This window comes from Bemisia tabaci, unplaced genomic scaffold (genome assembly GCF_918797505.1).
Source record: "Bemisia tabaci unplaced genomic scaffold, PGI_BMITA_v3".
Classification (NCBI taxonomy): Eukaryota; Metazoa; Arthropoda; class Insecta; order Hemiptera; family Aleyrodidae; genus Bemisia; species Bemisia tabaci.
The window spans coordinates 334,319-347,454 of record NW_027311736.1 but is presented as its reverse complement, the minus strand read 5'-3'; the positions used below and the strand labels follow the sequence as shown (position 1 = coordinate 347,454).

The window sequence follows — 13,136 nt, the reverse complement described above, 5'->3', positions numbered from 1 at the left end:
AATCGATGATCTTCAGAGCACGATAAAATCCGCAATCATTTTCCAGGGAGTGTCGCCAAATTGTGATATGTTTTTGCTCCTATACTTTGACTCTACGTTTCAAAATAAGCGATTCTTCTCAACGTATAGGTTCATATCACAATTTTGCCATTCTGTCTTGATGATTTTTACAGAGCTCTTCGTGCCTCTGAAGATTATTGATGACATTTATATTTACTAGGGACAGAGCTCATCTTAGGAATTTTGATCTTTCTGGAAAACTCCAATTCTTTAGTTCAGAGAAAACACTGACCATGAGTCAAAAATATCAATTTTCAGTTTTCGATCGTATATAACTCAAAAAAATTTGGTCAAAATTTTAAGTCTTATAATTTATACTTTTGATGATGCCACGAGTGTTATTGGTCATCTCTGCGGCTAACAGCAACGCCGGAAAACTTAAGTTTGTTTCTCCCAAGATCTTCCTTTATCATTCTCTCAGTGGCGTGGCGTGCTTTGCGATGTATCGATTGTTATTCCATTTAAACCTATGGAAAAGGATCGATAACCAGGGTGTTCGCAGCGAACACCTTAATAATCGATTCTTTACCACAGGTTTAAATGGCAGAACAATCGATACATCGCAATTCACGCCACGCCACTGCATTCTCTTACTCTAAAAAAATGAAGTTAAGTAAAACAATCACATTTACTATGCTTTGTTTCAAAATCTCATCTCCTATTTTAATTTTTTGGATGAAATCAATCAACATCCCCACTTGAATATTGTTCAATTTTTTCGGACCCAATGAAAATTATTTCCAAAAAATGTTAAGCGAAGCTGAGGGCTACTTTCCTCCGAAGAAATTAAAGTAGGAGATCAGATTTTGAAACATTGCAATGTACATGTAACTGTTTTGCTTGACTGCTCAAATGATCTTAAAATGTCAAATTTAATTTTTTTTGGTGTGTTCTTTGCGTCAAATGACGCATAACTAACCCTCTATGCTAAGTATAGTATTCTCATTATTTTTTTACCTGAAGGGCTCTTCCATGCTGACACAATAAGATGGAAATCATGTAATCACTACTTATCACGAGTGCTCATCGAAAATTATATTATTTTATGATTGAAAAAACCACTGATTAGTTCTATGAGTGATTTTTTTTGTTGTGATAATGATAAGACCTGTTTTTATAATTGAGTGAAAAGTAATCAAAAGCAATCATAACTTCTCAAAATTATTAAATAAAAGAGGCATTTTTTTAAATCGAGGATATAAACATTAAAAACAATCATCAGTTATCAAAATTATTGGATAAAAGCAGAGGATTTTTAAAAGCCAGTGTCTGGGCCTGTTTGGGCTCTTTCTTTTCTAAAGAACTATTTTTTCAAATTTCTCTCTTAATTTAGTGATCGTGCCTCTTTAATAATGACTAGTAAATATTTTGTTTGGCTTGCTGTAACAGGTTATTAGTATTTTATTTTTTTAAAAATTATTTTCAATGGAAAGTTCAAGTTGTACTTGATTGGATGACGAATATGGTTGAAATAAAAAGTTACTACCAAAGTTTAACAAAAAAATAAATGAAATATTGTTGTTATATTTGTGTGGTCATGGGAATTGTACAGAGTCTTACAAAGAAAATAAATATAATAAATTACAATTGAAATTAAATAGTCAGCCCACACTTGCGCACGCCGTCCGAGCGAGGTTCACGATTGAAAGAGAGTAAATAATAAATAAATAAATCGATAAATAAATTAATAAATGAATTACAAAACGCGTAAAAACAATAAAGGAACAACTTAGCAATAAGTCCTTGCAATTGAGATGAGGATAATATGTACATTTGATGTAGATTGCAAAAGATGTTGGGTAATGAAACAAAGATGGAAAGAGATTCGTTTGTTTTGATGAGGAAGTTCGAATAACTTAGAAACACTTGCGGTGGACGATTCCTGGGCCGGATTCGTCGTATTCCTGCTTGGAGATCCACATCTGTTGGAAGGTGGACAGGGAAGCCAAGATGGAACCACCGATCCATACGGAGTACTTCCTTTCGGGGGGAGCGATGATCTTGATCTTGATTGTTGATGGGGCCAGGGCGGTGATTTCCTTCTGCATTCTGTCGGCGATACCAGGGTACATGGTGGTACCTCCGGACAAGACTGTGTTGGCGTACAAGTCCTTACGGATGTCGACGTCACACTTCATGATGGAGTTGTAGACGGTCTCGTGGATACCGCAAGATTCCATACCCAAGAAGGATGGCTGGAAGAGGGCCTCTGGACAACGGAACCTTTCGTTTCCGATTGTGATGACCTGTCCGTCGGGCAATTCGTAGGACTTTTCTAATGAGGTGGAGGCAGCGGCGGTGGCCATTTCCTGCTCGAAGTCTAAGGCGACGTAACATAATTTCTCCTTGATGTCACGGACAATTTCTCTCTCAGCTGTCAACAGACAAAATCACAGTGCGTTAGTTATCGTGTAGAGGAAATTTAAGTCCCTAACCGTGCCTGTGACTCGGTGCGGTTTCGTCTCTCTGCCGATTCAAAGTTCCCGTCACCATTTGAGAAGGATACAATTATTTAATTTAGCTTTATCACATGATAGTCAAAAATGACATTGACGTAATGATGCAAATTGCTCACTGAATGTTACACCTCCCGAACAAATCAAAAAGAAGGGTACGAGATATCTTTAAATGAAAGGACATGGATTTCGCTCGTTCATGACTCTAGATTGAGACTAAGAATCTTCTTCCTCTTGGGGCTCATCAAAAAATGGATGATTTCCATATCTTTTTAGCACCGAGGGTGAATAAAATTGATTTCTTATGTAATTATGATTTTGAGTTCATCTTGGTTTAGCTCGAAAGATTAAAAGACGATGGAATGTATGAAGAGAGCAAGGAAGAAACATGCAGATACATTTTGTTGGGTAATGAACGTGACATCACGGACACGAACACTCTGATCTGAGAAAATTTTAGGGAAATATGAAATGATAAAGTAAAATTTAAGGGGTATTCTCATACTTTTGAAAAGTGTTCCGGAATAATACTCAGAATATTTTCGGATAGTTTTGGAAGATAGTATTGAAGGAACACTAAAAGGGTGTATAATGTAGGTTGGAAGTTGTTTCAACCTGTGGTTGTGAAGCCATAACCACGCCCTAGCGAGGATTTTCATAAAGTTGTAAACTATATGAGGATATTATTTAATAATGTAATATTTGAGGAGTATCTATTGATTATTAATTTTCGAGGAAAATATTTAAGGATGGGTAAGGATATGGGTTAAATGAAATGAGGGAATGCCAACTCCCTGACGGGCTGTGGGAGGATCGAGTTTTGTGGCGGTTAGGCGTTGCAGAGCGCCAGAGAGCGCTATGAAAGCGACTCTTATGATGCATAGGAAGGATATGGAATACTAGCCGTTCTGGGCGCGCTTCGCGCGCCCGGCACGTCTAGCCGGGGGGCTGCGCCCCCTGGACCCCCGGTCACTCGCTACGCGAGTGACATTCGGCTCGCTTCGCGAGCCGATTTTGTAGTGGTTGCGAATTTTTTATCACTTTATTAAGTAGATTTCATAGAAAACATTATTCAATTTTCACTCCACAATTAACTTGTAGAATAATAATGACGGGACAAGAGATAGACTGTATCTTGAAATGGACGGTTCCCACTTAGCAGAAACAGCCAACACCACGAGTAAGTGAGGAACCATCTTTAGCCACTTTTTTTTACTTTTCTGAAAAATATTACTGAAATTTTAGTTGCGCTTCCTTAAATGATAAGTGTTAATATAAATTTCCCTTTTTTACAGTGTTGTTAAAATAATAAAAAGTTACCCAGCAGGAAATTTCATTTATATTCCCGGTGAGCCTGCTACTCAAAATTTGATTTAATTGCCGTTATTCAGTTGAGCTGGGCCTAAGAAATCCCACAAAACCCATTAAATTTACATTGACAGGTCGAAAGTTCGTCTTATGACGCACAATGTTAAAAAGCGAATTAATTGTGTTGCCAGACAACACGTCCTGCAATACGTCATCATTGAAGCTGGATTCATGCTTATTTTATCAAAAATATCCTCAGAGAACAAAGGATAGGAAAAGAAATATTAGAACAGAAAGGAAAAGAAAGGAAAGAAAAACGCAGAAGAGATTCAAGAAAAGCACAGTATAACAGAGAAAAAAATATAGAAAAATAACAAAGAAAAGACTCCACTAGGGTAATCTGAGCTCAGCTGCGTGTGAGCATGAGCAAGATAAAATAATAACACCGAGGAGATTCAAGAAAAACACAGTAAAGCAGAGAAAAAGTACAGTCAAATAAATAAAGAAAATTACTATCGAAGAAATTCTAATCATTCGGAAAATAATTCGCTGGCGTAATCTATGCGTGGGAGCACGAGCGAGATTTGTCATCAACTGACCGGTGGCCGCTAGGTACCCTGGTACCTGGGTGGGCGAGCGACAATGCGTAAGCGGTGGCATGGTTCGATTGACAGAGGAAAGGGACTGGTCAGACGTAGGGGAAAGGTTCAGGCTGAACCGTTCAGCACAGCGCAGCGTCAGTCTCCGGGTGGGGAAGAGAGGTGGAGAGGGGACACTTCCCCTCGAGTGAAATAGAAAAAGGCAGAATCCTTCGAAGTTTATATTAATGATAGGGATGAATATGTTGTAAGTTGTTTTTACCTGTGGTGGTGAAGCTGTAACCACGTTCAGTGAGGATTTTCATGAGGTAGTCGGTCAAGTCACGACCAGCCAAGTCCAAACGGAGGATGGCGTGGGGGAGGGCGTAACCTTCGTAGATGGGGACGGTGTGGGAGACACCATCTCCGGAGTCCAAGACGATACCGGTGGTACGACCGGAGGCGTACAGGGAGAGCACAGCCTGGATGGCGACGTACATGGCGGGTGTGTTGAAGGTTTCAAACATGATCTGAGTCATCTTTTCACGGTTAGCCTTGGGGTTGAGGGGGCTTCGGTCAGGAGGATGGGGTGCTCTTCTGGGGCAACTCGGAGCTCGTTGTAGAAGGTGTGATGCCAGATCTTTTCCATGTCATCCCAGTTTGTGATGATACCGTGCTCGATGGGGTATTTCAGGGTGAGGATACCTCTCTTGGACTGGGCTTCGTCACCTACGTATGAGTCTTTTTGACCCATACCGACCATGACACCCTGGAACACAGAAAAAGAATCTCAAGTTTAAAAAACAGCGAATCACTCTTGTGCATGATGTGGTTAAAGACCTGAGATTCCCTAATAACACTCCTTGTGAAATAACTAGTAAAAAAAGGGCAACAAACGGAAAATTGGTTCATTGCTCTATGACTAAGGAGGCGAGCCAAATCGTCGCTTGGCTGACAAAAGGGCGTAAGTTCACTCTGAGATGAGCCCGGGAACGCATTGAGTTATAAGGGCAAAAGGGCTCATCTCACGAAGTGTTGTTACGCCCTTATGTCAGGAAGGCGACGAAATGGCAATACCTAGTTTTTGGGTAGGCGCAAGCCCCAATCGTGCTGGTCCTGAGACATGAGGCTAAAAATCTAGGCGATGCCATCCTGAGACTCAGCCTTACGGTCAATTTTCTATGAACTGGTGACTTTTATGAGATTCAAAATTGTACGTTAGAAACATGTGAAAATGTCGTGACAAGAATTTTACGTAAATAATAATACATCCCGCATGTCGTTGATAAAACTCTCAAACCACGTATATCGTTTGCTGTGTTTAAGAATCTCGGCTCCTGTTTTATTTTTTTGAAGGAAAAAAAGTCGACATAACTTCTTGTTGTTTTCTCAGAAATTGCCTCGCGCAGATCAGAAAAACCACGGAAGTCTTTCAGAATTGACGTTCAGTAGCTCTCCATTTCAAAAATCAAGTATAACAGGGAGTCTGCAACGTCGCAACCTGAGATACGTGGTTTGGTAGTTTCACCATCGACGTGCAATATTTAAAGTGAGGGTAAAAATATTTGGAAGTTATTTAGTCTGAGAATTTTAGCACGAAGGAAGAGAGCCTCGGTTAAAATTTTACAATTCTCCATGAAGCTGCCTTGATTTGAAATCTTCTTGGAACTGCCATAATTACAAACTTTGGAATACGCAAAAATAATGTTCGAGGAAATTTAAAGTCAAGGCAGCTTCATGACAGAGTAGGAAACCTTATTCCTAGGGTGCGAACTTTGAAACATTTAGAAGAGCAAAGTTCTCGGTTCAGATAATAACTAATGACTTTGGTAAAGAATACGAAGTTCAGTACGACTATCAAAGATTGTGCTTTTCTGAACCAAAGTTTATGGCCTTAAGGTAAATTTTCAGCTTTAACGCAATGCATTCTGGCTACGATCAAAATATTTCAAGTTACAACCTTTAGATAGATTATATAATAAAAAATAAATAATCAGAATTTCAGTCTCTGCATACATCTAGGAGAACTGGAAAATTCGTGCCGAAAATCTTCCTCCAAAATTTTAAAATGAAGTCAAAAGTTCTGATCTCATACTGCAATTTATTTCAGTGTATCGAGGTTGATTGGAAAAAGTAATTTTGATTTCGCTCTAAAATTTTGGAGCTTGATATTAGGCATGAAAATTCCTTGATGATTAGTTTTTAAACTAAAATTCCGATCGTCCCAAAATAACCCACCCAATGGTTCAAATTTGCAATTCCTACATTGTACTCAGAATGTCTGAATGCTCCAAGAAAAGCCAAACATCCACCGTTAACCTCGAACTCCAGTTATCCGCATACCAAAAACTTTAGTTTTCAGGGTAAATCAAAGTTTTCATCTTTTTTTTTATCCCGGCTTGAATTTGTAAACCCTCGCGGAATTTTGAATCAAAGTCTCATTTTCAATCGACGCCTACCGGAATACATTTTGCAACATGTTCCTCGCCGTAAGAGGCCCGCGAGCAGCAAGATGCGCCGTCGTATCGCATCGGGGCGGTGATAGGGCGCAAGCGGGGCCGGGCCGCGAGCGTCGCGGCTTGCCGCCGTGCTCCGAGAATACCGAACCTATTTTTACCCGGGCCCCTACCCCGCCAAGACCATAACGGGGCATCCCGAGGCGCGCCCGAAATAAAGCCCCGCAGCGCGGCCCCCCTCGCCCCCGCCCTCTCCCGCGCCGCGTGTTTATTTTTGTTTTGTGGAAAAACACTTCTTTCCTGTTCGGGCGGCGCGGCGCGCTCCCGAGCCCGGACTTGTTTGATTTGTGTTTCGGGTTCTGGCCCAGATTTTTTCGGGCCGGCCCTGGGGCGGAATTTGCGTGGTCGGACTCGCGGATAATTGACTTATCGGCCGCGGCATTGTTGGACTCGATTCCGTTATTTTCGACCCGGGGTAAAATTAAATCAGGTGACGGTTTTTCTTTTCCCGCCTCTGTCACACTTCGGGAGCCTCAAGTCGCCGGAAAATGCAGGGATCCCCCCGACCCCTCCTTCCTTCCCGAAAGTTGCGATAGGTCAAGCTAGCTGGGAGCACAAACGAGGGGCTTGGAGGACAAGGCGCAGAAGTGCAGTTTTTGAAAAATTAAGGTATTGATGATTTCAAGTAAAACAAGTCTTGATGCATATTCTGAGAAAAATTCGCTCCGAAATTCAAATTTTTAAACATCTAAAAGCCAATTTGAAGTTTCTTTCCGCCGTAAGGATCCATGTAATTTCGAAACTTCGAACAAGTGTTTCTGAAAACTGCACTCATACGCCTTGTCTTCCGAGCACCTCAAACAATCTTAGCGCGAACTGAGCAGCGTTTAGCGAGGGGAGACTGAGTACATGATGCCTCGTAAGAAAAATTGAGTCTAGGATGTTTCTGAGCTCGCTCTGAGGCAGATTTTCCCTCGTCAAAAGTAGGAACACAATACGTAACCTGGTCGATAGGTAGGCCATGAAAACACGCGAAATCGGAATGGCTGAGTCTAAAAGAATCTGATAATTGACTGATCAGTTTTGGAAATTTTCGGTCGATTTCCTGACTCAGACGATCTACTTGCCCCAACTCAGGGATTCCACAATTTCACGGAGTAATTTTGTCAATATTTCAGCATGATATTTCTTTTTCCTCGAGAGTTTTAGAAAACAAACGCGAGAAATTCTGAGGTAGGATTCCTACTTTTTACTCAGATAAAATTTTCCCCCGTGAGCGACTCTTAGAATATTTTCAAAAATATACCCCAAGTATAATGTTACCGTGCGAGGGAAGAACGCCGTACGAATATATCAGAGTCGCCAAATTTACCTTAATAATAAATGTCTTTTTGACGACATTTATACACATTTTTCTTTGAAATTTCCAGAAATTTTAGATTAAATTGCTAACAAAATAATTTGACATTTTTGGAAACAAATATTCACAATTTTCGCAATGCATTCGGTTTTCATCGAAGGAAACTTGGCAAAGTCTGAAGACTCATACGGCGCACAGTGGATTGAGTCAATTAGAGAGGTCGGACACGAAATTTTTAACTAAAACTGGAAATTTTGATGTTTATTTCGTCACATATTAAATTTCAAGGGGTGCCTCTAAGAGAAAACTTCACGAGAAAACCGATGGAACCACTTTTAGAACCTCAAAATTTTGTATAGACGGAGTTATAAGCGTTGAAAGTTTCCAAATTTTGTCCGACCTCTCCCATTGAATCGATCTACAGTGCGGCGTTCTTTCTCAGCACGGCAGAATTTTGACTTGTTGATTTGAGTCAGCCATGTTTCAAATGCAATTTCAGCTCAAAATTGGCAGTACTGATCGAGATGAGGCACGATGTGTGTTAACTTTTAAACGTTTTTTTTTTTTTTTTTTTTTTTTTGTTTTTTGTTTTTTTTTTTTTTTGTTTTTTCGTTGTTTCCTACATTTAATTATTTAGTTATTTACCTGATGTCTTGGCCGACCGACGATGGAGGGGAAGACAGCACGGGGAGCGTCATCCCCGGCGAATCCGGCCTTGCACATACCGGATCCATTGTCGACAACTAAGGCTGCTACATCATCGTCACACATCTTGATTTGTTTTTGTTGTCACCTGTAACACGTAAACAACGCCGTAAGAATAATGCACGCTGCAACTATTATGGTCCATAGGCAGGGTGGCATGAAACGTGAGAAAGAAATGAAAGATTGGAAATTTCAGTGAATTATTTCATAGTTTTCAGGGGTTGCAGTCGGCAACCCGTAATGAAACACGCAAAAATAGAAGGAAGTCGCAATTTTTGCACTTTGCGAAACATAAAAAGGAACCAGTATTTTTCAGTATCTTTCATAACTTTCAGAAATTTCATGAAATATTTCAAGATTTTATTTTTCATGAGATGTTGCCATCCTGTTCTTAAGATACAGAAAATCAGGCAAATCAACGTTCCAAAGTTTCGCTTGATAGTTTACTTTATTTACTCGAGAGGATTTGCAAATTTTATTTGACATTTTTTGTGTTTTTACGAAAATTTCCTAAAATTTCCAACGCAAAACTTGCAAACGTCGATGAATGAATAAAGAATATGCCTGGTAAAACTTCGCAACATTGCGATTTTATTAAGCCCCTCTAGCTCTCTCCTATTCTACTCCCTAGAAATTAGATACCAAGTCAAATGTGTCTGGAGGGTTTCCGTTTTCGCAAATTGAAATTGTTTTTGAATGAAATAATGAGCCGTAGCAAAATTTTTCAAAATTGCGATTAAAATACTTTTCTGAAAATTTTTTGAATGTGACTAGAGGAATAAAGTGTGTTACTTTGCAGATAAAAATTTCTATTCAGTTTTCGACTTGGAATGAATCAACTGTACGGAGCTCTGTGATAGGTGCGCACTTCTAATTTCAAAGTTCTGACATTATATGATTGTAAAATCTATGATTGTTTGTGAAGTCGAGGAAAGTTGTGTTCAAGTCCATTTAAATATCAATTCCGAAAGTTGCCGAAAGTTTTCGCAGCAGATACTACTGATCTACTACACAAGAAAAAATGTCTTTACGAGTTGTTGTGAGGTAAGAGTCCTTTTACAAAAAGCGCAGAAGATGATGAACCTAGAATTTTTTTTTTTTTTTTTTTTTTTTTTAATAATAACCAATGCAATTTTCTTCATTAAAGGAGTTTGAGACAAAGTGCTGTTATTCTCTCAAACTCACAAAAGAGGAATCATTCTCAGTATTTGTAGGTTCACCCTAGACTTACTACCTAAATATTATGATGAAATATCTGAATTGCTTTCGTATAAAAACATTTATTTACTTCTTTTTTTTAGCATTTGTTTCCTGCAGTTTTCCATCACATTGTAATATTCAAAAGGCGACTAAGAAAAGCTGAAAATAACTGTTGGAATGAAAAGGGCAAGCTGAGGTAAAATTGAAAAGTCATGAATTTTGAAGAAGCTTTTTAAGTCGTGGCACTAACGTTTGAATTTTTCGAAATACATCAGGCTCCAAATCTTAATAAGCACTTTTTAGAATCGAGCGATGAAAATTTAATAAAGGATAAGAAACAAGAATTGACTAAATCTTTCACGCTAATACAAGCTGACCCGCATCCTAAAACAAATTCGACTTCTATCATTTGGATATTATATTTGTGAATGAATTTTATTGAAAACGGATATTCCGGGTTTAAAGCTGACAAAAAAATTTTTGAAAGCTTAAATCACATTAAAGGAATCGACACCGGCAGATGTTAAGCTTCATTTGAACGGTAATTTTTAAAAAAATTGGGTTGCCTTTTCTCACAAGAATATTTTGCTTTTTTGTAAACCGTAAAAACGAGGCACGTTCAACCTTTAATAAAATAGTTTCAGAGGACTGTTTTGTTTGACTGTCTTCTTTTGAAAGCAATAGTTATACAAAACTTGAAGCAAATCTTGGAGACTTCGTCAAGATTTTAAGCAATTAGTTTAAATGAAATGAATATCAATTTTTAAATTCGGTAGGTTATGTGTGAACGATTTGTATTTTAATTCAAAAAAATTGTGTGAAATAACTTTTAAAGTAGTCTATATCTTTTGTAAATTCAATAAAAAATGTTATTTTTTGCAACCATCTTTTTCGCGACTAAACTTTCTTCGGATAGATCCTATTTTATTATTGCCGAAAAATATTATAATTTCGCTTGAATTTGATATTTAGTTAAATATCAGCGTCCATATCCCGAAAATTCAGGTTTAACATTAGATATGTTATCGTATCCGCTTAAAATTAAAATTCTGGATCAACTTTAAAGCTCAAAATCTATTCATAGAATGTTAATAATTTACTTATACATTACGTTTATGTGTCATATCGAATAAATTCGAGGCAGTTATGTTAAGTTTTAATCGAAATTCTTAAAAAAATCTTGTTGAAGAGAGCCTTTGATACCCCATTAGCGACGATTTCTATTTTCAAACTCGCGATTATCAAAATTTTCACAAAAAACCATTGAAGTAGATTAAAAGAAATGATTTCGTCAATCTCGGTTTGGGATATTATCACTAAACACAAACCGCGAGATCAGAGAAGTGACGTAGGGGGGGGGGGGGGGGTTAGATTATCTGTATCTAGTGCTTATGTAATCATAAGTTTGCTGGATCAAACAATTTTAAATTCAGAAGGTCGAAAAAGTTAAAAAGTGCCAATATGTATTTACTTCACTTGTTGATTAAATTATAAGTTTAAGATATGCAATGCTCTGAACTTTTGAATCGTTTGCGGCAATCACTGACTAAGCCGGAAAAATCACTTGAGATTTTCGATCATCGGTAGTATCAGTAACTTTTAAACTTTAAGCAGGCACGCGTTTCTTTGGTTTTTTCTTCGCAAATTGTAAAAATAAAACAGCTTTTCAGATTTTAACCGATTATTCTTCTTTTCAAAATGTAAAATTGATGTGAGTGAAAACTGCGTTATGAATTTTTTTTAGAGTATCCGTTTTCATCGTATAATTTTTGCAAAATGTAAAAACCGAAACAACTCTTTGAATTTCAAGCGAATATCCTTTCTTCTCGTTATCATTTTTTCGAAATGTAAGAACTGAAAACAATGGAAACACTTGCGGCAACTTCTCGGGTGAGTCCGTGGGTAATCCAAACACTGCTGCGAGAACAACTCAAAGATCCTCGACCGAATCACAAAGAACACAGAAAAAAAGTCACTTATGAGTGTATATGTAGATTCACTTTCCACTTTCACTGGTTGGGGAGCTTACCTTTGCTAAGAGAATAGATGCGGTTCGGCCTGAGTGCGGTGAACGAATGAGTTTGGGAAGGCCGGGGCACCTATCTATATTTCCGCGGGAGTCTGGGGGCTAGTCCGTTCCCAAAATATCGGCCTCCTTAGATGGGAATCCCACGGGGCAGCGAAGCCGGGAGCGCGTCATGCGCCCCCCGCGTCCCCGCCCCACCCCACCAGTGCCCGCACCAACCATATATGGCGCCTCAAATCAAAATAAATTCATTATCAACCCTTTGCTCTTCGGTGGGAGGATTAACCTAGTTGCCGCTCGCTTCACTGTCGTCCCGTGGGTGGGAGGGGGCCCGGGGCGCCTGATCGCACTAGATGCGGTGTCGGGGTGAGTCTCTTGCGATTTTTCCGTCATCGATTCGAAATGATGATTACGCTATCGCGATTAGGTAATCGCGCGCCGCGCTGATATTATTGATTATATATTGGATCGATGACTGTTCCCATTGGATTACTCAACCGTGGTGACACACGGAAAAAATTAAATTACTGATTTGACAATTTTGTAGTTGGAAAAAGTGGCCGGCATGTTTCAATGCAGATTTTACAATAAAAAAATGCTAACTGAGCCGCCCCTGTGGTTAAAGTGGTTTGCCATTATTGTAAAATGTACATTTGAAACATGTCGGGCGTATTTTTTAACAATTTAATTGTTAAATTAGCAATCCATTTTCCCGTGCATGTGATCAATTTGGGATGTTGAAAATCTCACGTTGCATTTTATTTTTCTTAACGAGGAGCTAAGCAACGGCATTTAAAAACTTCCGTGATTTTTCCTGTTTCAGCATAGTTTGAAAATTGTTTTTGATACTTATGCGGTTTTCGACGGAAATGAATTGTTTGCTTTGCCGCATGGGTAAAATGTTAATTCGAAACAAAAAAAATCCACGCCATTATAAAATTTTTTTAAGGTATCACAGCCAAAAATATTTCAATCTAAAATTTAAAC

General features: G+C 38.7%; 1 protein-coding gene across 1 annotated transcript; it reads right to left on the bottom strand.

The window, feature by feature from the left end:
• Nucleotides 1-1,564: 1,564 nt before the first annotated feature.
• On the bottom strand, nt 1,565-12,339 carry LOC109031276 (actin, muscle). The gene is given in 5 exon segments (XM_019042718.2): nt 1,565-2,434; nt 4,686-4,973; nt 4,976-5,171; nt 8,864-9,011; nt 12,153-12,339. Coding segments are annotated over 4 exon segments (1,128 nt in total). The 5' UTR covers nt 8,990-9,011; nt 12,153-12,339; the 3' UTR covers nt 1,565-1,916.
• Nucleotides 12,340-13,136: the final 797 nt, after the last annotated feature.